This window comes from Mytilus galloprovincialis, chromosome 10 (genome assembly GCF_965363235.1).
Source record: "Mytilus galloprovincialis chromosome 10, xbMytGall1.hap1.1, whole genome shotgun sequence".
Lineage (NCBI taxonomy): Eukaryota > Metazoa > Mollusca > Bivalvia > Mytilida > Mytilidae > Mytilus > Mytilus galloprovincialis.
In genome coordinates, this window is record NC_134847.1 from 76,200,661 (window position 1) to 76,228,114 (window position 27,454).

General features: G+C 31.9%; 1 protein-coding gene and 1 long non-coding RNA gene across 3 annotated transcripts; both read right to left on the reverse strand.

Moving 5' to 3' along the window:
• Positions 1 to 1,460: 1,460 nt before the first annotated feature.
• On the reverse strand, positions 1,461 to 27,454 carry LOC143048411 (uncharacterized). Of its 2 annotated transcripts, none has more exons than XM_076222091.1 (8): positions 27,311 to 27,454; positions 23,804 to 24,188; positions 19,172 to 19,238; positions 18,069 to 18,253; positions 14,190 to 15,253; positions 10,554 to 10,662; positions 9,465 to 9,634; positions 1,461 to 4,345 (listed from the first exon to the last, which is right to left on the reverse strand). In XM_076222091.1, the coding sequence occupies exons 2-8, from the start codon at positions 24,165 to 24,167 to the stop codon at positions 2,912 to 2,914; spliced, it is 3,393 nt and encodes a 1,130-aa protein (XP_076078206.1). In that variant the 5' UTR covers positions 24,168 to 24,188; positions 27,311 to 27,454; the 3' UTR covers positions 1,461 to 2,911. The 2 variants fall into 2 exon arrangements, with proteins under 2 accessions (XP_076078206.1, XP_076078207.1); XM_076222092.1 differs by lacking the exon at positions 27,311 to 27,454 and adding an exon at positions 26,949 to 27,093.
• LOC143049352 (uncharacterized) lies at positions 5,777 to 7,679 on the reverse strand. The gene is made up of 2 exons (XR_012970191.1): positions 6,888 to 7,679; positions 5,777 to 6,610 (listed from the first exon to the last, which is right to left on the reverse strand). It is a non-coding gene; the product is annotated as an uncharacterized LOC143049352 (long non-coding RNA).

Here is a 27,454-nt window from a genome sequence, read left to right on the forward strand (position 1 = left end):
GTCTGGCAGTGTTCATCTGACCTTGGCCTCATTGTCATGATTCATTGATCAATGTTAAGTTTTCCTGGTTTAGTTTGTTTCTTTGTTGCACAATAGATCAACTATATTTAAAGCATATCTGGTGTTGAGAATGATTGTTAGGTGTACATGCATTTCAAGTTTGGTTCATCTGACCTTTACCTCATTTTCTTGGATCATGTTAAATTGATGGGGTAGTTGTAATAAAGCATTATATTTAAGATATTAACCTAATACCAATGGATAGTAAAAGAGGCTAGACATTTCAGCATGCGTACTCTTGTTTTAATCGTTGCAAAAAGTGGCACCAAACCATGCAAGTTTGATTTTTCTCAATAATTACAAGATTTCCAAAATATAGTGGACTGAAAAAGATAAACTCCTTTCCTATGAGCTCATTTCATTACAGAAGGTTTTTTTAAAAGCAAAGGGTCTTTCAATCATCAATTCAAAATGAGGCCTTGAAGGCTGAGTGGTCTCGAGTTTCATCTACTGTATCATTAGCCTGTCAACACTGACATTCCAGTGGCGGATCCAGAACTTTTCCTAAGGGGGCCCCGCTCCAGTCATGCTTCAATGATTCCCTATAATCAACCAAATTTTTCCCACAAAAGGGGGGCCCAGGCCCCCCCCCCCCCCTGGATCCGCCTATGCTGATTCAACTAAATGACCAGGATTGCTAGTTTTCCTGCTAAAGGTTGTTAGATTTTTTCGGACACTCTGGCTTCCCCAACAAATAATTACTGAATTCCACCATATAGTCAATAGTGATATAAGTTGTGTTAAACACCAACAACCAATCAATCAATGCAAAACAGTATCAACACAATTCACCTTTATTTAAACTGGCAAATCTGATTTGAAGATTGAGCCAGTCATGTTCATCCAAATCTTAAACTGGAAAAAGAGGATTGTTTGCCAAAGACCTTCCAAGTATCTTTGCTGCAAAGATTTGTATAAATAAATCAAGATTCAAAGAGAAATAAAACACACAAGACGGTTAAAAAACTTCATCAAAATTTGTCGAAGTACATAAAATTCAGCAACCAAAAGAAAATTCTTTCTTATTTCGACTAGGTTTGCACATGTCCTTGGTCAGAAACCTGATGTTCAGTGGTTGTCGTTTGCTAATGTAGTTCATGAATGTTTGTTGTTTGTTTTTTATTTTTTATATAGATTAGACAGTTAGTTTTCCTGTTTGAATGGTTTTCACTTGTCATTTTTTTGGGGCCCTTTATAGCTTGCTGTTCAGTGTGAGCCAAGGCTCTGTGTTGAAGGCCCTACTTTGACCTATAATGGTTTACTTTTACAAATTATGAATTTGATGGAGAGTTGTCTCATTGGCACTCATACCACATCTTCTTATATCTAACTCTAACAAAAGATTCTATTGACTTGTTATGTCTCTCTTTAATCAAGTGACATGTTTAAACAATAAAATACCATGTGAATACATATTTATTCAAGAATAAAATTAGGATAACAATGTCAACAGTTTTCTCAAGATAACTCAACAATAATGCTGTCTATTACTCGGGTGGAATAAGGCAACATATGTAAAAAAATAGTTTACCACTTGTAACATATACTATGTAACATTTTACTCAATCTGTAACAATGTAAATTAATTCATTATAATTTAAGATGCAAGGCCCAATATGGTCCAAAATTGCACCTACTCACTGAAATATTGTTTAATAAATGATTGCCCAGCCCTTTCAAATGAGAATGAAAAGTATTAAAGATGAATTGCAACTAAACTTTTCCGCAAGAGAATACAGTCCACCAGATTTAAATCTATTTAAAATATCTAAAAGTAACAAGAATGCCAGTTTTTTCAATGAAAAAAGCAATGAATTATCTCCCTTAAATACTAACAAATTGCATTGTAACTTGATTCATCAAGAAAACTGTTCAAATGGCTTACTAATTTATCATTAAATGTCTACATAAATTAAAGAAATAGCCCTATAATTGTCTATTGGTATGTTAAACCAATTTGATTGATCCTTCTAAATACTGGAACAGTGTACTATTTTTGAACAACATAAAAGTATGTTACGCTCACTGAATAACCCGCATAACAGGTTATTTTAAAGTGTTCACTACATTTTTTATGTTATTTCAAAAAGATAGAAAAAATATGATAGTCATTTTTTTATAATTCCATTTAAAGCAGGAGTAAATAATGAAAAACGTTGATGATGTCACAGTAACGTAACAAAATTATGTCCATGAGCTGATAGTTAAAACCCTATCAGTCAATCAGAAGACGGGGAACATCTAAAATTAAATTAGTAATTCATCAAATCAATTCTTAAATTTGTCTATCATCATGATTAGGAGAATATCACAAATTTTTGTCCCTTATAATGTCAGAGGAAGAAATTTGCTTAAGGTAATTGTTATGCCCCACCTACGATAGTAGAGGGGCATTATGTTTTCTGGTCTGTGCGTCCGTTCGTCTGTTCATCCGTCCGTCCGTCCGTCTGTCCCGCTTCAGGTTAAAGTTTTTGGTCAAGGTAGTTTTTGATGAAGTTGAAGTCCAATCAACTTCAAACTTAGTACACATGTTCCCTATGATATGATCTTTCTAATTTTAATGTCAAATTAGAGTTTTTATCCCAATGTCACGGTCCACTGAACATAGAAAATGAAAGTGTGAGTGGGGCATTCGTGTACTGAGGACACATTCTTGTTTTAAATGTATTGATTTTAATGATTTGCTGAAATTAAACATTGCAATCCAAATTTTTCCTTTTATAAAACCTGATATGAGAAATGGAAACTAAACACTCTGTATATGGAATGGTAAAATTTCAATTGATTTGGAATTTACATGTATGATAACTTTGAGGCATTTTAAAGTTTTCTCAAAAATATTTTTTTTCAATCATGATGTGTCAGTAACAGTTTCTGTAGTAGTTCCAGGATCTTCTCTTATTTCCACTTTATACATTTCTCCATTTATTTCCACAAAGTCTCCAGCCGAGAGATGCATCACTTCATCAGCAGATAGTTGTAATCCATCTTCACCCTCTGTTTTCTCCACATTATCATTCTGATCATCATTAGTTTCCAAAGTAACAACTTCAGTTTCATTTTCAGTTTTGATATTTTCCACCACATCGGCTGTGATTAGCTGCTGTTCTGTCATGACTTCCTGGTTACTTACAATTCCAGGTTGTTCTGCCAATGCCTGGAGTCCTTCTATTGCCTCCGCAGCTTCATGTTCTTGAACGAGAGGATTATTCGGTTCGACCACGATCAGATTACGATTATGAGGTTGCGGATGTGAAACAGCATAAGCAAGGTCATCAAAACTAATAACATTTTGAACTTGCATTCCATCTTTATCTAAATCTTCTGTAACAATCTGTAATTCTTGTTCCTCTGTTTCTGTCGTCACCATATCTCCGATAGTTAGAATGTTTTGTACAGCTTCATCACATTTAGACGAGACAATATTTCCGTCTGTGACAAAACAACTAGTAGACCCATCATCTTTCATTACAATTTCAATTCCGTGTTTCTTTTTCATATGTTGGAACAAATTTCTACGTTTTGGGTTAATGTAGTTACACAGTACACATGAGTACACATGTGAAGGGGGAATCTGATCAATTTGATTGTGCTTTCTCATATGCACCAGTAAATTTTTCTTTGTTGTTGTCTTAAAATCACAAACAACACAAAGAAACTCATTACCAGTTGGTTCCGGCAGAATTTCTTTGTGCTGAGCATGTAAATGTTTATACAAATTTAACAATTTAGAAAACTTCATTGAGCAATGGTTACAGGCAAATATTTTCTCTTGACTAGAATAGTCGTGCTTCTCTGTTTTTTGTTCCGTCTGAACTATTTTCATTTCCTGCGGCTCGTCCCTTGAATCTATTGATCCAGACAGTGAATCATCCTCATCATCATCACCTTTACGATTTTTTCTTTCAATTTCTATATTGTGCTGAGATCTCATGTGTCTGATCACATGTTCTTTTTGTGAACCCCGATAGTCACACATTCCACATTTGTATGGTCTTTCTTTAGAATGAATGTAACTGTGACGTCTAAGACGACTTTCACAGTCTGTTACAAAACTACAGAAATCACAGAAAAGCTTGAGCTCAGGACCCGATCGGTGAAATTTCATGTGTTGTTTGAAGTCTTTCTTGTTTAATGTTACCATACCACACTCCTCACATTTAAAAGCTTGATATGAGCCATCCTCGCCATCTTGTGGGAGATGACGTCTCTTCATATGAACTTTGAGGTCTGGGTTTTCATTGGCACAAACATAATCACACAAAGGACACTTTACTCTCTTTTCCTGTAAATCATAAAGTGAAACAAATTCAATAAAATAAAAAACAAATCTTTGGCAGCTGCTACTTTGTATGAAATTCAAACTGTTAAATAAAAAAAATCTGGTCTCATAAGGAAACAACAATTTAACTTCAACATGTTCAAGGGGGGAAGGGGGTTATGTTTTTTTTCTAAAAAAATATTCTGATCCCCAATTTAATGGAGAAATATTCTGGTCAAGCAAATGACAAAAAATATATTCTGAATCCAATTTTTCCCATACCTTATGGTGTTCAATTTAGAAAAAATAATTTGATTGATATTGTCCAAAAATGGGTTTTGTGTGGAGAAAAAAGTTTCCCCTATTGAAGTAAATGGATGCTCCAATAGACAGGTGGCCTTTAAATTGCTTTATATTCATTCACTTTAGTGGTTATCATTAACTGAATTTTTGTCGATACTGATTTCTTACTTAATCAAGTTTTGCATACAAACTTCAAGAAAATTGGCCTATTGTTCTTGTTGTTGAATATCTAATTTGTGGTTCAATTTTATCCACAAAATCCATCAAAAAAGAGTTTGCCACCAACAATAAGGAACCCATACATGTATATACTATTGTAACAACAATGTATAATGTTTAAGATTTGAAATATCAAGTCATAGATTGTTTTCTGTTTATTTTTTTTACAATCCCTTTACTTTTTAAATGAAAAATATATACCTTGTTTCTTATTTAGCAATTCTTTGACTTAGGCACTAAACTAATATGTATACAAGGTTTAAGTTTTCAGTGAGGGGAAGGCATATAATAGCATCTGTTCAATCACAATCACGATTTAAAGTTTCATAAATATCCCACAGTAGTGAAAATGCTTACAATGCAATTTTCATTTTAAGTGATATTTTCAAAAGTGCATATCAAAATTGGTCAAAATCCCTCCAAATGTTATAAATTAAGAAGTAAAAATAAAATAAGATATAAAAAAAAATAAAAAACTATAAACTTCACACTTAAACAGAAAAATTTCATTGGAAATATAGCAGTTTGCCCAACACTAATTTTAATATTTCTTTAAAGGGAAAATTCGCGATTTTTTACTTATGGTTTAAATATGTTCATTATGACATAATATATATATTCACAAAGTTTTATCGCTATAATTGCAGTAATAAAGGAGAAATTCAATAATCAATGAAAAAATATTAACAACTTCCTGTAGGTCGTGACGTTTTCTCCTGGTTTTTGCATGCCGGGATTTAAAATACAATCATTAAAAGTCTTGGTTTTTAATCATATTTTAACGTAATTGTAAGCGCGTCGATGACTTCTGCTTTATCTAATAACCAGCCGATAATAAGAAGATAAAACGCACAGACGTGCAATTGTACATATTCATGAGATAAATTTTCTATGTTAAATGTATATATTCAAATTAATTTTTTAGACAACACAAAATGTTATAAATTTATTTTTAATTAATGCATTTTCGGACTGATAAGGTGAACAAATTAAAGTACAATAATCTGTAAAGACAATATGTTGGTGTACTCTTATTGACCTTTTACTGTCTCTGCTATGACTAGGTTTATACGATGTGTGTATTCACGATTCTGTGGCAAAACTCGTAGATGGCTTGTTGAAAGGTAAATTGTTATTTGCACTTCGGTATCATGTTAACCACGCCTCTAGGGCACACCTTGCCAGGTGTGACTGTCTATTCGGATCAGTGGATTACAAAACAAGGGAGCATTTAATACACACATTTAAAATACATATTCAAGTTGGTGACAAATGAAAATAGATCGCCGTGGAATTATTTAATTATATTTGGTGCTATTATTTATTTGAATTCAAATAAATTAATTTACTAAGAAATAAACAATTTTCGGTTAATGACGGGAAACTTAATTCATGTGTCAGAATGAAATGATATACACCTCTTGTCCTTGATTAATGTCTCATAAAAAAGGGGAACTTAGAAATTAGAAATATCTTTACCAAAGCATTTTGATTGTCTTTATTAGGCAAAAAAATGTACGAGAATACTTACATTTAGACTTTTGAAACCCATGTATTAATTAATATCTGAAACTATTTGAAGATAACTCTACCGAAGCAGAATATAATACGTACAAATAAAGAAAAACTACTGTTGTTTTTTAATCTTTGCACATTAATGATTAATTATTGTTATCAATAATATTGTTCATTTAATTACTTAATTAGTACCTAAAATATGTCTACCGCTTGGTATTAAATCTCGGTGTGGTAGGAAACGATTATTACCTGCCTATAGATCAATTAGGCCTATATATTTGCCAAAATTCTATTGTTCTTGGCCAAACCTTTCTAAATTACAGTATCTATTTAAATTAAAGTCTGTTTTACATATTAAAAGATTGTGTAACTACATTAAATCTGCGTGGTCAATCAGATCACATATTGTTACTTAATGTTATTTGCTTTCTTGTAATGATTTATATGTATTGATCTCTGCTGTTTATTATTTGTCATGTTGTAAATATGTTTTTCGTTGCTATAGCAATAAAGTATTCATTCATACATATAGATTATATTATTTGGATGAGGATTTGAGCTAGTCTATAAAAACACATTAATTAGTTAACATACATTCGTGACCAAATACAGTTGTTGTAATAAAACTTATATTTTAGTCATGCATAACTGATATTGACGAAATTAGAATAGTTCGTCCCTACATCGTTGTTCTTGAAACAATCATTATTAGTATACATGTAAGTTTCCTGACGTATAAGCGCCATTGAGGATGAGCTCCAGAGAAAGCAGACTAGTAGCGTTTCGTTAGTTTGTTTGTTGGGAAAGGAGAGGAAATGCAACCAGTTGTACAGATAAACGACAGAATAACCATACAAGCATATATAGTCAACACAACCAGAAAGAGTTCCAATCGTTGGACGGGGAATATGAAGGCTTCCAAGAATGAACAAGTGACATGTCTAACTCTGAACAGTTAGAAAACGGACTATCGACATCGACCGCTTGTTCTTGATATTTGAAACTGCATGCATATATACGTATACGTTTATGATAGTGATGAGTTCTTGCGTCTGACAAAAACTAAATTCCTTCAATCATGGTTATATCTTGCCATACGTTTATATTGGTTCGTTAGGGATTACTCAAAATCGTTATTTAAACATCCTGTTTGTGAGATGTAGATTCATTTCAATACCGAAATTTCGTCTATATATTAAGATTCACAAGTTATAATACGGAGAAGCTCTGAAGGTACATCACTCCCATTTTGTTTGGGTGTGAACCATCGATGTTAACAGCAATATTAAAGAATAAGATGATGATGGTAGAAAGAACTATGGGCAAATATTGCATGCATATCAGACCATGAGTTGTCAATCTGTATGAAAAGATTTCCAATACAACCATATTATTGAGAAGGAATGTTTACATGCTATACTCTCGTACTAGTATTGCAGGGTTCTTGTGGCGTTCACCTTAGACACACATCTTTTTAACGACAGAACCAATTTAATGTCATATTTCCCTATTTTTTTAATATAACTAAAAGTCTTTTATCTGACAAGAATACCCATATTTAGCGGACAAGCAATTTATTTTTATAATTAGTGTCCGTCCAGTGGCATATATAACAATTGTGATGACGAATTCCTTCCTTTGTTCGAGAACAATCTTATTGAAATATAAATCTGTGATTTTACTATGTCCACAACTTCGATGAACCAAAGCAAGTTATACATCGACCTGTATTTAAATCAAATTGGTTCTCTTCTTCTTCTTCTTTTGGTATACAATAGTCTATCGACATTCGATGATTACATACTGTTGGCATACGTGGACTAGTCTATTTACAAAACTTTTACCCCAATTTATTTAAAATATATATTTTTTTCTTATGTTCAATGTATACATGTATATATTTTAAATTGCGCTATAGTTCCGTAACTTTCTACCCAGTCGTATAAACGAATCGTTGACAAGTGCGTTCATTTTTTAAATCAATATTTCTGGTATGTTCCACTCTGTCCTTCACTATTGACAACGAGTATATTACATTTTCCCAAATTCACCCTTGGAAAAAATATTTAAATAGATTTTAATTTCATCAAATCTTATTTTTTTGGGTATTATTTATATTTTTATGAATAATATTCTTTACACCAGAAATGTTATTTATAAACAAGCGTATGAGTTTAGTAATGACAAGTAAGACAGACTTGTATAATTATTATACATCTGATAGTTCAAAATGGAAAGTTATAAGTTATCGGCCGTGTACACTGATCAATACCTGCAGAAGTGAAACGATGCATGAACTTGCAAGCCCAACAGGAAATCGCTTGAATACCTGGACGTGTCACCTCACACCCCTCACAATACCTTTGGAAGTAATACCTTTAGCCATGCTGGTGATCAGATGAGGGAAGATCAGAATTTATTTGAAAAAAGTTTATTACTTTAAAGAATTATGAACAAATTAGATTTTCGAAAACAATTTTCACGGAACACTTATTTATGATTTCAACTTTGACTTTTTACCTAATTCCAATTTTAACAGTTTAAAAACAACAGACCATGGTAATTAAAAAAAATAAGAATATTTTCCGTATCAAGTTAGTTAGTCGGATAAAACAACCGTACGAGTGACAAGATATCGACACGCAATTACGACTACATCGGTTACTGTCGTTTTGTTCCTTTGTGGTTTATAGACATATCGTTGTTATTAATCGAGAAAGAAGACAAAATGGCCGAACACAGAGAATTGATACTCTAAATTTAAAATCGATGGTGATCGCTTATCTAGCGGAATAAAACTTTAATATCTATGAATTTGAGCATTTTTATACAAAATGAACATAATATCAATTTTTGATTTTTTTGCGAAGTTTCCCTTTAACAATAGAATGTAATTAAATGTTCAGTTGATTTTTACAGAGTTATCTCCCTGTAGTGTTATGAACCACATTTATCCAATGATGTGACATTATTTCTATTTTGGGATACGAAAAATGAAATTATCCATAGTCTTTTAGGTTATGTAATGGCAAATGATTTTCAAACTTATATGAGACATTGCTAATATACAAATTGATAAAAATTACCAACAGAAATACTTTACCTCATGTCTGTAACGTATGTGTCTCTCCAAATGAATTTTCTGTCTGAAGGTGGCATTACACAAATGACATCTAAAACTTCTAATGTCCTGGTGAATACTGATGTGTCTCTTCAGGTTACTACTAGTAGATGTTCTGTATTTACAGTAGGGACAACAGTGTGGTTTGTCATCTGTGGAAATAAAGAATTACCATGAGGTAAAACACACAATTTTCATCTATTGTTCCAAGTGTGTATATTAAATTAACCATTTTCTACACAACAGCTTCATACAAGTTTTGCACACTAGATAAGTATTGAAAATTAAAAATTATTATGTTCATTCTTGATTTATTTTTTTATTTCCTGCAAATCTTAACTTCTGATTTAACATAGAGATAAGAGATAAGGAATACCATACTACAGAATATATTATTAGAGAAGCAACTATCAAGTAGTTTTTTCCACTCTTCCTAAACTAAGTTTTTTTTACTGACTTCCTGACTTCTCAGATCTTAAGTTTTATAGTTGCCATCACTACTTAGTTGGTAATAACATAATAAGCATCTCAAAGAGCAGAAAAAACATATCTGTTTTAGTTTACTGTTTTGTACATAAATCAAGACATTGGCTTCTCGTTTGAATGGTTTTATATTTGTCATTTCGGGGCTTTTATAGCTTACTGAGCAGCTCATTGTTGAAGGCTGGCACTGGCTGTATGGTAACCAATAGTTGTTAACTTCTACATCATTTAATGGTGGAGAGTTGTCTCAATGGAAAACAAACTACATCTCTTATCTTTATATATTCCAAGGATGAATAACATTCACATTAAAGGTTTTGTTTATTGAAAGCCAATACAAAGCAATACAACGGGGAGAGCATATAAAATAAATTTTACATTCGTCCAACATGTTAGTCATTGTTTACATTCGTCCAACATGTTAGTCATTGTTTACATTCGTCCAACATGTTAGTCATTGTTTACATTCGTCCAACATGTTAGTCATTGTTTACACTCACCATCTTTATATGAATAAAGAGATGTGGAGTAACCATCAATAAGACAGCAACCTAACAACATAAATTATGGACACTTCCATTTACTTACCAACATGTTTCCTCCGATGTTTGAGGACGTTGACCTTTTTATTTGTTTGGTAATCACATACACCACAATGGTATTGTCCATCATCATCCAGATTGAAGGGAATACAATCCTGAAAGTATGTAGAGAAGAATATAAGTAACCAAAATACTAGTAGCACAAGTATATTTCACACTTCAATCAAATATCTGACAACGCCATGTTGTAATTTTTCGTTCTGAAGATCTTTTCAGGATCCTTTACTTGTAACAATGAATTTGAAACATTACTTCCAAGATTTGTAAGTAGAAATTTAATTAGTTGATTACGATTATAAGAACAGAGCATAACAGATGGATTGGTTATTGTTTATCGCCACTTTCAACACTATTGTGCTATTACCTGGCGGTTAGTTTTATTGACGGAGAGGAAGCCACAGTCCTGAAGAAGACAACTGACTTTCGGTAAGAAAAATGACAATCCAGAGTCGAGTGCACCTGCCCCATGCAGGATTCGAACTGAAAACCTCAGTGTTGACTGGCTAGTGATACAGCTGTTGGACTACTCAGACCACATGGCCACCGATGCCCCTCAAAGCATAATTGAGTATTGTCAGATCTTTGTAGTTGAAGTGTGTACACAGGATCTGTATTTTCTCACAACAGTCAGTTTTTATTGTATGGTGGGGTTTATAGTATTGTATCATATTAATAGTAACTCCTGTTACCCGTTATCTTATATTTTTACATTTAGTTTATAAAGATATAACACTTTTTAACTTTTTTAGAAAGAAGAAACTCCATTTTGGATAACATTTGTTTTCAGAGGATGTACAAAACCTTTTGGATTTTCAACTAGATGTGTCGCTCACCTTGGTCTATGTGCATATTCAACAAAAGACACAGATGGATTAATGACAAAATTTTGTTTTGGTGATGGTGATGTGTTTGTAGATCCTACTTTACTGAACATTCTTGCTACTTACAATTATCTTCATCTTTAATGAACTTGGCCCATTAGTTACAGAGGAAAATATTTTGTTAAAAATTTACAAAAATTTACAAAATTTATGAAAATTGTTAAAAATTGACTGTAGAGGGCTGTAATAACTCCTTAAGGGGTCAACTGACCATTTTTGTCATGTTGATTTATTTGTAGATCTTACTTTGCTGAACATTATTGCTGTTTACAGTTTATCTCTATCTACAATAATACAGGGCTTTCCATTGAAATTGAAGTAGAAGGCTGAATTAAAATTATAGGCGGCTGTAACATGCGTTCGGCGAAGCCGGACGTCCACCAAGCTGTAAGCTTGGTGCCTTACGGCAGGGGGTCTGGGGGCCGCTCAAGGCCCCCAGAAGCTCTGCCATAAATAGAGCAAAATCCTGCATTCTCGCAATCTCCTGGCACCTAATTTCATCTTTCAAATGACCATTTTTTATGTATGAAATTAAAGAAAAAAAAAAAATCTCAAAGAATTTTTTTTTTTTATGTTATAGTTTTTTATTTTCATTTATTTATGCTTAAAATTCATTTACTTTTAAAAGAGATTTATTTATATAATAATCCGGTTTGTTAAAAATCTTGATCGATTTATTTTGCAGAACTACGTGAATTTGTAAACAAATGACCCCCCTTTTCTCTCTAAAGACTGGTACGCGTAACTAAAATTATACAATTATTTTTTATAAGCATTGACAGAAAATTGATATATCCTCTGATTTTCTCTTTTTTTGTAAACTGTTCAATAAGTCGGATACATAAATCATTTGGAAATGTTATTTATTTGAGGTCGAGTCGACAATATTCTACTTTCGTTTTTGACCTGAACACCACGTGGGCTTTGAAAAATGAACTTCAAAAGATACTGTTTTCCAGATTCTGAACAATATGATCTACAACACTTTCTTTAATCTGACTGATATTATTCCATAACATAAGATAGTCATCCTATATGATTGTCTTCACGTTTTAAAAGTAAAAAAAGCCAACGCGTTAATGAACCTCGGAACGTCTCTATTGTTATCATTCAATGACCACCGGAACGTCTCTCTTGTTATCTTTGAAAAGAAACGATGCATTCTGACTTTCAATAGACAACCAATCAGTGACCTGAATTCATGTGATCTATATTTAGCCCAATTTTCATCCTTGTTTATCGTGACCGCGACTTTGCGAAAATACGTCTCTCGACTGCCTGTAAACATTTGAAAAAGATATTATTTTCTTTTTGAATTTATATTTTTGTCAGTGAAGTAGCCGGCACTTGAAGCCACCGCAAACGGCGGATTTCCGCCGGCTACCGGCTTCAATGGAAAGCCCTGATAATATTCAAGATATTAACCAAAAACTGCAAAATTTCCTTAAAATTGCCAATTCAGGGACAGCAACCCAACAACCGATTGTCCAATTTGTCTGAAAATTTCAGGGCAGCTAGATCTTGACTTGATAAACAACTTAACCCCATGTCAGATTTGCTCTAAATGCTTTGGTTTCAGAGTTATAAGCCAAAATCTACATTTTACCCCTATGTTCTATTTTTATCCATGGCAGCCATCTTGGTTGGTTGGTCGGGTCACGCCACACATTTTTTAGACTAGATACCCCTATGATGATTGTGGCTAAGTTTGATTAAATTTGGTCCAGTAGTTTCATAGGAGAAGATTTTTGTAAGAGATTACAAAAATTTAGGAAAAATTGGTAAAAAATGACTAAAAAGGGCAATTACTCCTTAAGAGGTCAACTGACCATTTTGGTCATGTTGACTTATTTGTAGATCTTACTTTGCTGATTATTATTGCTGTTTACAGTTTATCTCTATCTATAATAATATTCAAGAAATTAACCAAAAACTGCAAAATTTCCTTAAAATTGCCAATTCAGGGACAGTAACCCAACAACCGATTGTCCAATTTGTCTGAAAATTTCAGGGCAGCTAGATCTTGACTTAATAAACAAATTAACCATGTCAGATTAGCTCTAAATGCTTCGGTTTCAGAGTTATAAGCCAAAATCTACCTTTTACCCTATGTTCTATTTTTAGCCATGGCGGCCATCTTGGTTGGTTGGCCGCGTCACGCCACACATTTTTTAAACTAGATACCCCAATGATGATTGTGGCTAAGTTTGATTAAATTTGGCCCATTAGTTTCAGAGGAGAAGATTTTTGTAAAAGTTAACGACGACGGACGACGATGACGGACGACGGACGCCAAGTGATGAGAAAAGCTCACTTGGCCTTTTAGGCCAGGTGAGCTAAAAATAACATGAATAAATGAAAGAGATATCACCAAAAGCATTGAATACACATTTTTAGTAAAATAAAAACTTCAAATACAATGCATTACTAAGAACATTGATTAAAGTATGCTATAATAGTTTAAATAAAGCTTTCAATTAGATTTTTTTCTACAAATTTTTATTAAAGTATATGTTGTTTGAGTAGTTTAAAATTAATCATTTCCATGTTATTTTTTTTTCAACAATTAGCCCTTTCTAGCTGACTTCATGTGATCTATCTTTTTGTGATTTCCTAACTTTGCTATATAAGAAAATATCCTGATTGAAAAATTTGCCGCAATATTTTTCCCACAACAGTAGCTTAAAGAAATCAATCACAAGATTTAGTTAGGTAATGATATCAAATGTATGATAATATACCTCTGGTTTAGCGACCCTGACAGAAGTCCTCTTTATCATTTGTCCATCAGGTACATGAACAATAATGAATTCTTGTTTTGTTGGGTTTGTAGTTTTCACTGGATTCCCGGACTCATCTATTTTCAACGGCTGCTCAATATCTTCTGTGATGGGTTTGACTGGTCCCAGACGAGACTTGGGATTGAGAGCAGGTAACTTGATGACTTCTCTTGCTGTCTGTGTTCCTGAGGAGGAAACAGATTCTGATGGTTCGCTCTTTGCTGTTTCTTCCTGACTGGTTTCACTTATTTCATTCTCTTCACTATCAGCTGACTTATCTGTCATCTCCAATAGAGCATTCTTTACAGCTAAATGAATCTCACCATCTGCATCAGATTGATCTTTAGGCAATTTGGAATTTTCATCACAAGGGCTTTCCACTTCTCTGTTTTCTGCCATTTCAGCCATATCATTCTCTCTATCTTCTACAACATGACTATGATCATCTTTTTCTTCAATTGGTTCTGAAATTGTTGTATCTAATTGTTTTTGCATTATATTTTCAACCATGACGTGTGTTTCCATTGGTTTTTCAAAACATTCAACAGGTTGAGACAAAGAAAAAGAATTGCATTCAAACTTTTGTACAGAATTAATTTTTGACAAAGCGTCAGTGTTAAAATTTCCAATGTCTTTGTTAGTCTGTACATTGTAAACAGAACTTGACAGAAGAGAACCTTCATTATTTGTTTCTTCTTCTATCTTCTTTTCAATTTCTGGCTGCACCTCAACGATCTTCATTTCCGTTACTGTGAAACCTGGCTGACTCACATGCTCGGAATCTTTGAATATCTGTTGCAGGTCATGGTGTTCTTGTTCAGCATTTTGAGCAAGTTCAAGGAGCTCTGATGTTATTTTTTCAAGGTCCTCTTCTCGAATAATTGAAAAATCTTGTTGGTCTTCATCATTGTTTAAATTTTCTAAAGAGTTACTACTGATGCTAGGGTTGAAATCTGAGATTTCTATTTTATTTTCAGAATTGAACTTTACAATCTTGATACTTGGAAAATCTTTCATTTCTTCATCTGAAAAATTAAATACCTAAATTTATACAAGAAAAGTAAGTCTATGTGTTTTTGTTAGATGTATATCTATTTGTATCCATCTGATTAGTTATTAAGGGGGTTCGCGGGTCTAAATCATTTATATAGGATTTCTCTATATTTTTCTATAAATGAACTTTATCTTATAGTTAATAGAAAAATAAAATAAAAAAATAGGGTCACCGTTCATTTGCGCTCACAATCTGCCTTCGAAAGAAGCATACATTTGTGTAAAGGCGTTTTTTTTTCTGTTGAAGTAATAGGAGAAACAAGTGAAACTGCGAGCTACTGCTCACTGATGATACCCCCGCCGCAAGTGGATAATATTAATAGTGTAAAAATATGCAAGTGTTCGGTAAACAGGAAGTTGTCGAGTGATGAATCTGAAAACGCATCACACGGTATAGCTGACTTATATAAATCCTGAAACCAAATTTCAGAAATCCTTGTATTGTAGTTCCTGAGAAAAATGTGACGAAAATTTTCAACTTGGCTATCATGTGTAAAATCAGACAAGTGTTCGGTAAACAGGAAGTTGTCAAGTGATGAATCTGAAAACGCATCACACGGTATGGCTGACATATATAAATGTTGATACCAAATTACAGAAAGGGTGGATGTGTAGTTCCTGAGAAAAATGTGACGAAAGTTTCATGGGACGGACTGACTGACGGACGGACTGACGGACTGATGGACGGACTGACGGACGGACGGACGGACAGACAGAGGTAAAACAGTATACCCCCCCTTTTTTAAAGCGGGGGTATAATAATAAAGGTAATATCGAAAGAAAAAAAAGAAATTTATTACAGAAATCGCTAAAATTTTACAATAATTTAGTTTAAGTACAGCTTATATGAAAATTATATTAAAAAAGATAGGTCACCGATGAGTTGAAAAAGATATTTCAATTTTAGAGCCAAAAAATGGCATTTTTCCACCAAAGGGAGATAATTTGGAACTTTTTCAATGATGTATACATTTTGAAAGTCATCTCGGGCCAAAACGAATTGATTGTTTTGAATGATTTTTGTACCATATGATAAAGTAACAACTACAAAAGGAAATAAATAAAATTTGTAATGAAAAACAAATGTTTGATTTTTTTTCTGAATTTTTTATACCCTCGAGCCTCCTTAAGCCTTTTTCAACTGATTTTTATGGTCTGTTCTTATGTTGTACTGTTATACCACTGTCCCAGGTTAGAGGGAGGGTTGGGATCATGCTGACATGTTTAACCCCGCCACATTCTGTATGTATGTGCCTGTTTCAAGTCAAGAGAATATAATTCAGTGATTGTCAATTGCCGCTGTGTTACTTATTTGTTTTTGTTCATTTTTCTGTGCATTAATTAGGCTGTTAGTTTTTTCATTTGAATTGTTTTACATTTGTCGTTTCAGGGCCTTTTAAAGCCGACTCTGTGGTATGGGATTTGCTCATAGTTGAAGTCTGTATAGTGACCTACAGTTGTTAATTTCTGTGTCATTTGGTCTCTTATGAAGACTTGTCTCATTGGCAATCATACTTCATCTTCTTTTTTTATATTTGCATTCATAGAAGAATAAACCAAAGTTGTCAAAGTATTCTTTTAATTATAACATGATGATAACTTGTATGATAAGTTTTTATTTGTGAACTGTTTTAAAATTTGTTTATGAAAAAGGTCTTCTTTTATGCAAACATGTTTGGAACTGGTGTAGATTGTAAGTCTTGTAGTTTTAATAGAGGAAAATCTACTGTACATTACTAAATAAAAATAATTAAAGGTGCACTATGGGTGCTATGCTTATTGACCTCTAGTATAAGAAAAAGCTCAATACATATTGGAGGCTCTTTCCACAACTTCTGCTTTTTCCAAATTTACATGATTTTTTAAGTTGTAAGTATGATTTGATGTTCTTCTAGTGGGGATACTTTTATCGTCTAGTTTTTATCTCCATTACATATACTATAGTATTTAATAGATAAAATAAATTCAACGATAAATATTCCCTAAACCACACAATCATAAGATTTTGTAAGCATATATGGCAAAATTATTTGCATCTGCCAAAAAAATATCCAATACTGTGAAAGTACTTTAATTCGTGGGTATCAATTTTCGTGGATTGAGCAATATTTACATGTTCGTGGGTTTTTAAATTCGTGGATTTTAGTATTCTATAAAAAAAAAAATGAAAAATTAAAGCCTTTAGAAACAAAGGTTACATATAGTCTGGATTGAAGGAAATTGCAAAGTAAACATTGACCCGTGTAAATCGTAGTGATAACACTTATTAACCCATGATAAAGTGATCAACGGATTAAAGACCATCAAAGGTGTTAATTAGGCCATAAACATGTCACCTATTGAAAATAGTAACATAAACAAATGCTATAAACGTATCTTGAATAATCAAATAATTCAAATGAGGATATAAAATGAACACTTTATCATACTAGCATATCAATACCGGAAATCTGACTTTCATCGATAAAAAATATTTTTTTATGAGAATTAAAGGATCAAAAGTTGTACAGTTTAGATTATTAAAGATGAAATGGGTATAATCCTGCATGCGATTGTAGTTCTGTGACTGCCATTAAAGTATTCTTAGATTTGGCGTACTCAATATATTCTCTAGATCATATTAGTGGTCAAACCTACCGATGGGGATCTTTCCATGTCTTGATTTGGACAATGGTTGTTTTATTTCGTTGGACACTTAAATTCGTGGATAAAGTCATCCACGAAAACCACGAAAATTGGTACCCCACGAATAAAAGTTCTTTCACAGTATATTATCATGATATCTACCTCTCGGTGTATCTGCTGTGTTTATGGTGTTAGCGACTATAACTTTATTATAATCATGTGCACTGTCATCTTCAACTATTGCATCATCTTTAATTTCTTCTATAGATACAGCAGAGGCTATTACTGGCTCCTTTTTTGGTTTCACATCAGCTGTGCTATTGTTTCTACTTGTGGCAGGTGTGAGTCTAAAAAAGATACATTTGCTCTCATTATTTTTGTTTTCCCCCTCCTAGAGCACTTGAGTTCATCACAATAACCCTTAAAATACCCCTTGCAGCTTACACACCCTGTTCCCTTAAAACACCTCTTGCAGCTTCACTCACTGCTGGCAGAAGAGATAATACAGCTATATCTTTATTCTTTGCACTCAAAGTTTGTATTTTCTCACTAAAGTAAAAGTAAAAAATAGAAAAAGTTAACCAGAATTACCATGAAAATATAGGACATAATATCACAAAGCATATATTTGCATATACTTTTAAATGTAGGTCATATTTACTTGATTAATTAAATTTGTCAGATTTTCTTTTCAAGGTCTAAATTATCTCCCCTTATGCTGTTCCAAACATTTACTGTAACACAAGTATTTTTATTCATAATCAGCAATTTAAAACTACTGAAATAAATCTAGATGTAAAGTAACTGTGATAGTCATTCAAAAATAGCCTCCTATCTTACTTACCAGTATACTTCATAGAAGGGAAAAGGGAATAACTAAGGGAGATAACTCTACCTCAAAAGCTATACTTTGACCTCTTATGGTTAAATTTTTACACATTGTGACTTGGATGGTGAGTTCTCTCATTGACACTCATATTACATCTACTTATTCATATTTACTTGTAAATAAAATAAAATTGTGAATGGAAATGGAGAATGTGTCAAAAAGACAACAACACGACCAAAGACCAGAAAACATCTGAAGGCCACCAATGGAATATAAAACTTAATGTACAAGTGTTACCCCAGACTGTGTGGTTTAAAAGTTAAGAACACAATAGCCAGCAAAAGAAAGGTTATCAGTTCAAACTAAGTTATAAATAAAGTTCATGTTTTTGTTCCATACAACATGTACAATATACTACATGAATAATAATACATACTTTTTTGTTTTTGCTTGCACTTTTCTTGTGTCTTTTTTCTGTACTTCTGCCTTTTCTGTTTTTAAATCTAAAAAGAAAATTTGAGTGAAGATGAAAAGGTTTCATGATCAATACATTGTAATACAATATGCACATGTTTTATTTGTAATGTCAACCAATGTATAAGTTAAATTTAAATTTGTTCATTCCCTGGACAAAGTGCTCCAACAGACAAATTAATAACTTACCGATAAACATTTAAAACCATGAATTGTATGTCACATCATTTTTTTTTTACACAAAATCCATGTTTTTAAACATGTAAAAGGTTCATGGATGAAGTGTCATAGAAAGCCTTACACTTAAAACTTGATACAAAAACATATTTCAAAATCGCTGCAACATAAACAAATATACATGATACAATACATGTTTAGATTACAAGGCTAATTTTTCCTTCAAATATCATATTTATCATGTTTATGTGGACATCATTAGAACAATAACTAAAGTCTACCTTAATCTCAACCAGGGCATAAAAAGACTCAATGATAGTTAATACATATATGTCATAATAATATGTAAATAAAGGCAACAGTAGTATACCGCTGTTCAAACTCATAAATCCATGGACAAAAAACAAAATCGGGGTAACAAACTAAAACTGACGGAAACGCATAAATATAAGAGGAGAACAACGACCCAACACTAATTGATTTCTTTTTTCCAGTTTCTTCACAATTAATAAAATATGATTGGCGTCAGTTTTACAGTCAGAAGATTTAGAAAACCAGACTGCATTAAATCAATGGTTTATAAACTATAAATATGATGAAAGTAAACTGATAAATTCTATTACATACCATTTAATCATAGTTTCATCTTATCAGTATACATGTATAAATGACTGGGACATACATAAACCCTTTTTGTTTATTTCTGGATTCACTCTAATGTCCTAAGAAAAATCATCAGTTTCTGAATTCTTGGTGGTTTTTTTTAGTACATACATTTTACATGGATCGACCCATTAGATACTTTTGACCACAGGACTAAAAAATGCCTGATTAATCATTATATGGGTGGAATCAGAAAAAATGAAGATTTTAACATATTGGGGCATATTGTTTCCCCCATTATATTTAGGAAAGTAAATTAAATGTCAAACCAACAAGTTCAATACCAGCTAACTTGCAGCCAAATTTCATTTAGATATCTTGTACCAGCCAAAAGTTTTATTAAAAAAACATGTCAAATTTGTCAGGAGTGTGACGCTTTTTGTGTGACAGGATTTTTTTTTAATAATTTACATGTTGAGTAAAAATTATTATGATGAATGCATGTATATGAAGATGGTTTATAATCATTCTTCAATACTAGGTTTTGTAGATTATAGATTGGTGTTATCATTGCACAAATATTATGTAAATAAATATACATTGTGAAAAGGTATGTACCAAAAATTAATATTGGCAAAATTTGATAATTTCTAAATTAAAGTGTTATGGTTGTATTTTAAAGGAGTATTTGTGTGTAAAACTGGTAAGTATTTATTGTATACATGTATAAGCTATCCATAAAAGGCTATACAGACATCCTGAGGTGCATAATTCACATATTGGATTAACTTCTATACAAGCACCCAAAAATGTCAGGAGTGTGACAACTGTCTTTAAACATGTACCAAAGAATACATAGGACTTAAATATGTTCTTCTTCTTTATTTTTCAGTAGTGGCTATTCCAAAGAGAAGAAAAAAATTTATTACAACTGTGATATGTTTATATCATAGATGTGGGAGTGCATTATATATGTCAGGAGTGTGACGCTTTTTTTAAGGCATTTTCTGTCAATTCATAATTTCACAAGGACAAGTTCAACAGGTTTCTTTGTGTTAGAAATGTTAAAACAAAGTTATATTCCTATCATTTACCTCTTAAATGTGTTATTTATCATGATTGTTTTGACACAATAAGTTTTAATTAGTCATTTTTCTATTTTTTGTGCACAGTAATGCAAATTTATCAAAGGAAATAAGTGTGTACAACTATAAAATCATATAGGAAAGTGAGGAAATGAATTTTGTACAAAATAGAACAATCATTTTGAATTTAAATGGTATATTTAAAGATGTTTCAAGGATTAACCATTCAGATGTAATTCGTCACACTCCTGACATGAATTTAACAATTTAAGAAAAATATGAAAATTAGCTTTATTTTTAGGACAGATAGTTGAAAGACAGCTAGTAATTTAGAAACTTTTGGTAAATCTTCCATTCCTTAAAACATTCACTAGACTTGCTGACATAAGCCAGGCAAAATTATCTGGAAGAAATGATTCAAAGAAAGAGACTTGGAAAGAGAAAACCCGCAAATATTGGCTGAATATAAAATTAAAAAATTATCAGAGGAAGTTGGACAATCTTAAACAAAATAAAAAACTACAAAACCATGCTAACAAAAAAAGGCTTAAAGAAAGAAGAACTTTGAATTCCAAATTTGATAAACAATATAAAGAAAAACAAAGGCAGTAGCAGAAAAACAGTAGAAAAAAAGGAAGAAAGATAAAAAAGAAGTTGGGTTGAATAAGGACTTAGAATCGAACAAAAACAGCTCAAAAATTCAAATGAGAACAGATCTGTAACTGTGTCAGATTCCAGATCTACAGTGAGAAAACCTGCACAACACAAGAAAACAACTGCCACAAAACCCAAATGCTTGGACGAGTTCTTTGAAACACATCATAAAAAATGCTACACCCAGAAGGGCCTTCTAGAAGGGATCATTTATAAGCATTTTTGTTTTGTGGCAATTGTTTTCTTGTTTGTTGTGCAGGTTTTCTCACTGTAGATCTGGAATCTGACACAGTCACAGATCTGTTCTCATTTTAATTTTTGAGCTGTTTTTGTTCGATTCTAAGTCTTTATTCAACCCAACTTCTTTTTTATCTTTCTTCCTTTTTTTCTACTGTTTCTCTGCCACTGCCTTTGTTTTTCTTTATATTGTTTATAAAATTTGGAATTTGAAGTTCTTCTTTCTTTAAGCTTTTTTTTGTTAGCTTGGTTTTATAGGTTTTTATTTTAAGATGGTCCAACTTCCGCTGATCAATTTTTAATTTCAGATTCAGCCAGTATTTGCGAGTTCTCTCATTCGAAGTCTCTTTCTTTGAATCATTTCTTCTAGAAAATTTTGCCCTGCTTATTTCAGCAAATCTGGTAGATGTTTTAAGGAATGGAAGGTTTACCAAAAGTTTCTTCATTTTACTAGCTGTCTTTCAATTATCTGTCCTAAAAATAAAGCTAATTTTCATATTTTTCTTAAATTGTTAAATTCATGTCAGGAGTGTGACGAATTACATCTGAATGGTTAATCCTTGAAACATCTTTAAATATACCATTTTAAATCAAAATAATTGTTCTATTTTGTACAAAATTCATTTCCTCACTTTCCTATATGATATTATAGTTGTACACACTAATTTCCTTTGATAAATTTGCATTACTCAGTGCACAAAAAATAGAAAAATGACTAATTAAAACTGATTGTGCCAAAACAATCATGATAAATAACACATTTAAGAGGTAAATGATATGAATATTACTTGGTTTTAACATTTCTTACACAAAGAAACTTGTGGAACTTGTTCTTGTGAAATTATGAATTGACAGAAAATGCCTTAAAAAAGCGTCACACTCCTGACATATATAATGCACTCCCACATCTATGATATAAACATATCACTGTGGTAATGATTTTTTTTCTTCTCTTTGGAATAGCCACTTCTGAAAAATAAAAAAAATAAAACATTTAAGTCCTTTGTATTCTTTGGTAGATGTTTAAAGACAGTTGTCACACTCCTGACATTTTGGGGTGCCTCTCTTTGTGTTTTTTTTTAAATGGTCCTAAAAAGAAAGTCCTGTTCTATGGGTAAAGATATCAGAAATTGAAATCAATGATATAGCAATGTGTTTAATGATTTTTTGTGAAAGTTTAAAGCATTTTTCAATCTTTATAAAATATGTCAGGAGTGTGACAAAATACTGAAGATAGAAGGCTTTTTCTACATACAATTACATTACAACGGTACAATGAAATGACATTTTGTTTTTTGCAAATGATCACAAAATCTCAGGGCTTTCAAAGTTTACTATTGTAACTGAAATATATTAAGATTCTTTTTATTGGCAAAAACTTCAATCACTAGTTACTATTATTTTTTTCAAATTAAGCTATTCAATTTGATTGTTATTATATGATTTAGCAGAAAAGATGGAAATTTTGGTTTTAAAATTTTCCTTTTTATATTGACTTTCATTTGGAAAAGGTCTGAGCAATGTTTTCTTGACTGTTTTATTACCAAACTTGTTTTTAAGTAGTATGGTTTCTGTTAAATATTTTTGAGATGTATGCTATTAAAATTTAAGATTATTCAATGTGTCTGTTTCGTTCGGCCTGAAACTTTGGAATTATAAAATTTAAAGTATTGGTAATAGGGCAAGACAAAAAGAAATACAAAATATTAAGTTTGAAATTGGACCCCCCTTGTCACACTTTTGCTTCATTTTTTCTGATTCCACCCATATATTCTTTATATTGCTTCAATAATCATGATAACAATGGATAATGCTAGCAATGTTCTTGTAGTTCTTACTTTGTTTTCTACCCGGTGTGAAGTCCACTTCCATGTCCTTAAACTTTCTATTAGGTATAACACCACGTGAACTCCTACGAGGTGTGAAATCATTCTCTTCTTTCTCTGGGCATTCCATTTTTATACTCTTCCTATCATTTTTTTCATTTATAGTTTCCACAGTCTTCCTTTTAATGCCACACTTTGGTAGCTGATGAGTGATATTTTCTTCATTATTATCACAGTCCTTAGAAGATAAATTACCAGATATTTTTCTTCCTGAATTTCTGGTTCTAGATTCCATTCCATATTGTTCAGAGTTGTCCTCTGATTTAGATGGTTGCCTCCGATTAGCTGTTGCACGCCTTGGTGTTTTTGGTGGCATCTTGCATCTGTTTTGTTATCCCTTAAAATGTTAAAAAATAGTATTATACCGTACGTATATGTGTATGTATTAATGACGATTTTCATATACAGTTTTTGTTTTTATCTAACTTTTACATGTTCTTTTTTTTTTTGATTTTTTGCAAATTCAATTTATACATATTTAAGGAATGACTGTAATATTTTTTCTGTCTATGAAGAAATAACATAAAAAATTTGGTGCACACTGAATAACACACGTAGCAGGTTATTTAACAGTGTGCACTGAATTTTTTATGTTATTTCAAATAGACAGAAAAAATATTACAGTCATTTCTTATAATTTAAGAGTATTGGCAGTTATTGAAAGTTTTAGTTCAAAGCCAATAACAAATATTATGACCTATAGTTGTTGATTTCTGTGTCATTTTGGTCTCTTGTGGAGAGTTTTCTCATTGACAATGATACCACATCTTTTTTTTATAAATAAAAAATCATGTACATGTATAAATTTAAGACAATGTGTGACATTTTTGTCTCGATTGTGTCTTTGTCCAATGATTTCCCCTTCTCCTGGACTTACTCTTGGTTTGTCTACTATTCATTGGTTGTCCATCTAATCCTTACAGTGCCAGTTGGATTTGACCATATTGGAGTCAGACAACATCAGATATACAGAATAGTTTCTGTATTTTTAAAGTAAATCATATGCTGACCCGGCCGAATTGGTTTGAATAGTTTGATGAAAATCTGTACAAATAATTCCCTGTTTAACGTAATTCGAATTCTGCATCATTGTGCATATACACACGTAATTTAAATTCTGTATAGTGTGTATATTTTTTACGGAATTTGGAGTCTATCCAACTAAAACAAATAAAAATAGTTTTGTGTATCCGTTGTTTTTTTTTAATTCTGTAAATAGTACTGAATACATATAAAATGATTTCTGTATATTATATATATAACAAAAGGCGAGAAAATTATTACACTAATTGTAATTCGTATAGCTGTGATGTCAGACCTTGGTAGATTTCCTTATTTTGCGATTAACTTATCAATGTTAAAATGTTCATACACTAGTAGGATTGAAAGATGGAATACTATATGTGATGCCTACAAGCATGACAAGTGTAATAAACAGTTTTATTTTTTTTTATGGTCAATACATGTTTTTTCCACATTGAATATCTACAAAAAGAATTCAATTAACTTATTTTAATCAAAAACTTAGAACATTATGTGTTTTGGTTAAATATTAAAAAAAGTTTCAAACAATGAACACTGACAAAAGCAAACTTGACACTTGTTTTTCATTTAAAGATTGTTAGATATCATTGATTTCAAGAAAAGACAGTGAATATGCTAATCAAGAATAGTGCTCACATTAGGAATTGAAAAATACCAGATACTCAAAATATCGTATTGTAAGGTCTAAGCGGTACTGTTTGAATTGTACAGCTGATAAAGTTGAGGTTGAGCTTTATTTTTCAATCAAATGCTTACTTCATAATAATTTGAAGGATTTTTTAGCACTTGTCAGAACTATGAAAAGTTAGATAAACATGATAAATCTTCGAGATTTGTTTTGATGTTAACACAAGAAAACTTTACTATTATGGGAGAAAATTATGATTTTATTGTTAGTTCGCTTTTCTTGTAGAACAGGTCTTGATACTGCTATTTGATAGCAATGGGATAGTTGTTTTTTCACTTTTGTTTTGGCTCCGATTCAGACTGAGGCTTATGCATGGTGATATAAAAATAATTATATTGTGCTAGAATTGTAATGCCTAAATGTTGACCATATCAATATATTGCTGCATCGAAAAAAAGTGGGGGTATGCTGTTTTAGCCATGTCCGTCCATCCATCAGTCCGTCCCTCAGTTCAGTTGTTCGTCCCATGAATATTTTCGTTGCATCTTTCTCGTAAACTAAATTACAGGGATATTGAAGACATCAATAACGTGTGATGCTTTTTCAGATTCATCACTCAACAACTTCCTGTTTACCAAAATATTAGGGCGGGGTATCATTGAAGTGAGCAGTAGCTCGCACTTTCACTTGTTCTTGATTTATATGCTCTTTATAGACCCTGTAATTTGAAAATGAAATATTATATTCTGTTCTATTCTATATACAGATTTCAAATTGAGTATGTAGAAAATATTCTGATTATGTAATATATATATAAGGAGTAATTTTTTTTTAAATATGTTGTAACATATACGTAATTATACAGACATACACATTTTATTTTACCCCTATATCCTGATACTTGAAAAGTGTCAGACTAATGGGTTGCCGGATAAATGGGCTGTCGGAGCAATGGGTTGTTGGAATATTGGGTTATCGGACTAATGGGTTGTCGGACCAATGGGCTGTCGGAACCATGGGCTGTCGGAATAATGGCGTGTAACCTTAAAAAGTCTGAAAACTTGAAATGTTGAAATCAATGCTAACTATAATGAAGCGAGTTTTTATCATGTTTATTCTGTCCTTGAAATACCTACAAATAGAAAACATGTGTGATTTCGCTAACTACTTTTATTTTAACCATGTGCATTGCTATAGAGAACAGATGACTACACGATAGTCTACATGTGATGAAATGAATGTGATTATAATAAATTTGAAGTAACAGATTACAGATTTAATACACTGATATGGTCACATCATTATAAACTTAGATTGGAAGATATTTCATTGATATTATCAGAAATTCTTATAACTATATACAGATTATTTTTATAACTATAAGCATGATAAGAGTTATTTTTAATTATAAATGTTTTAATTTGCCTTTTGTTCAGGAAGCCAGAGCAAAGGTCAAGCAGTTCCACAAGTGTATAGCCATAGGCCATACTGTTGTTGAAATTCAACATTCTCCTTGATAATATATTCAATTGATGAATTCGAAGATTTTAGCAAACAAATGTTAACGTGAAATCACTCAGTGTACTTTTCGTCAGCTCAAAGAAGTCTTCTTTAGGGAGGACAAAATATACAGAAATGGAGGATTATGACCTCCATTGCTGAAGAACCAATATTCTTCGGAACATTTCCTTATTACGCGTATTTATTACATGTTAACATAACAGCTTATTTTTCTAATCGCAATGAAATCCTTTTTTCTATTTTCTTTCTTTCTTAAATTCACTTACAACTGTACACAGATGTTCGAAACATGTAAAATATCAAAATGTCGGATGATAATAGAAGTTGAGTGTTGATTGGACAATAATATCACCAAATATTTTTGTTAGAATCGGCTATTTATATCTTAATCTGAGTATGTTGTTTTTTTA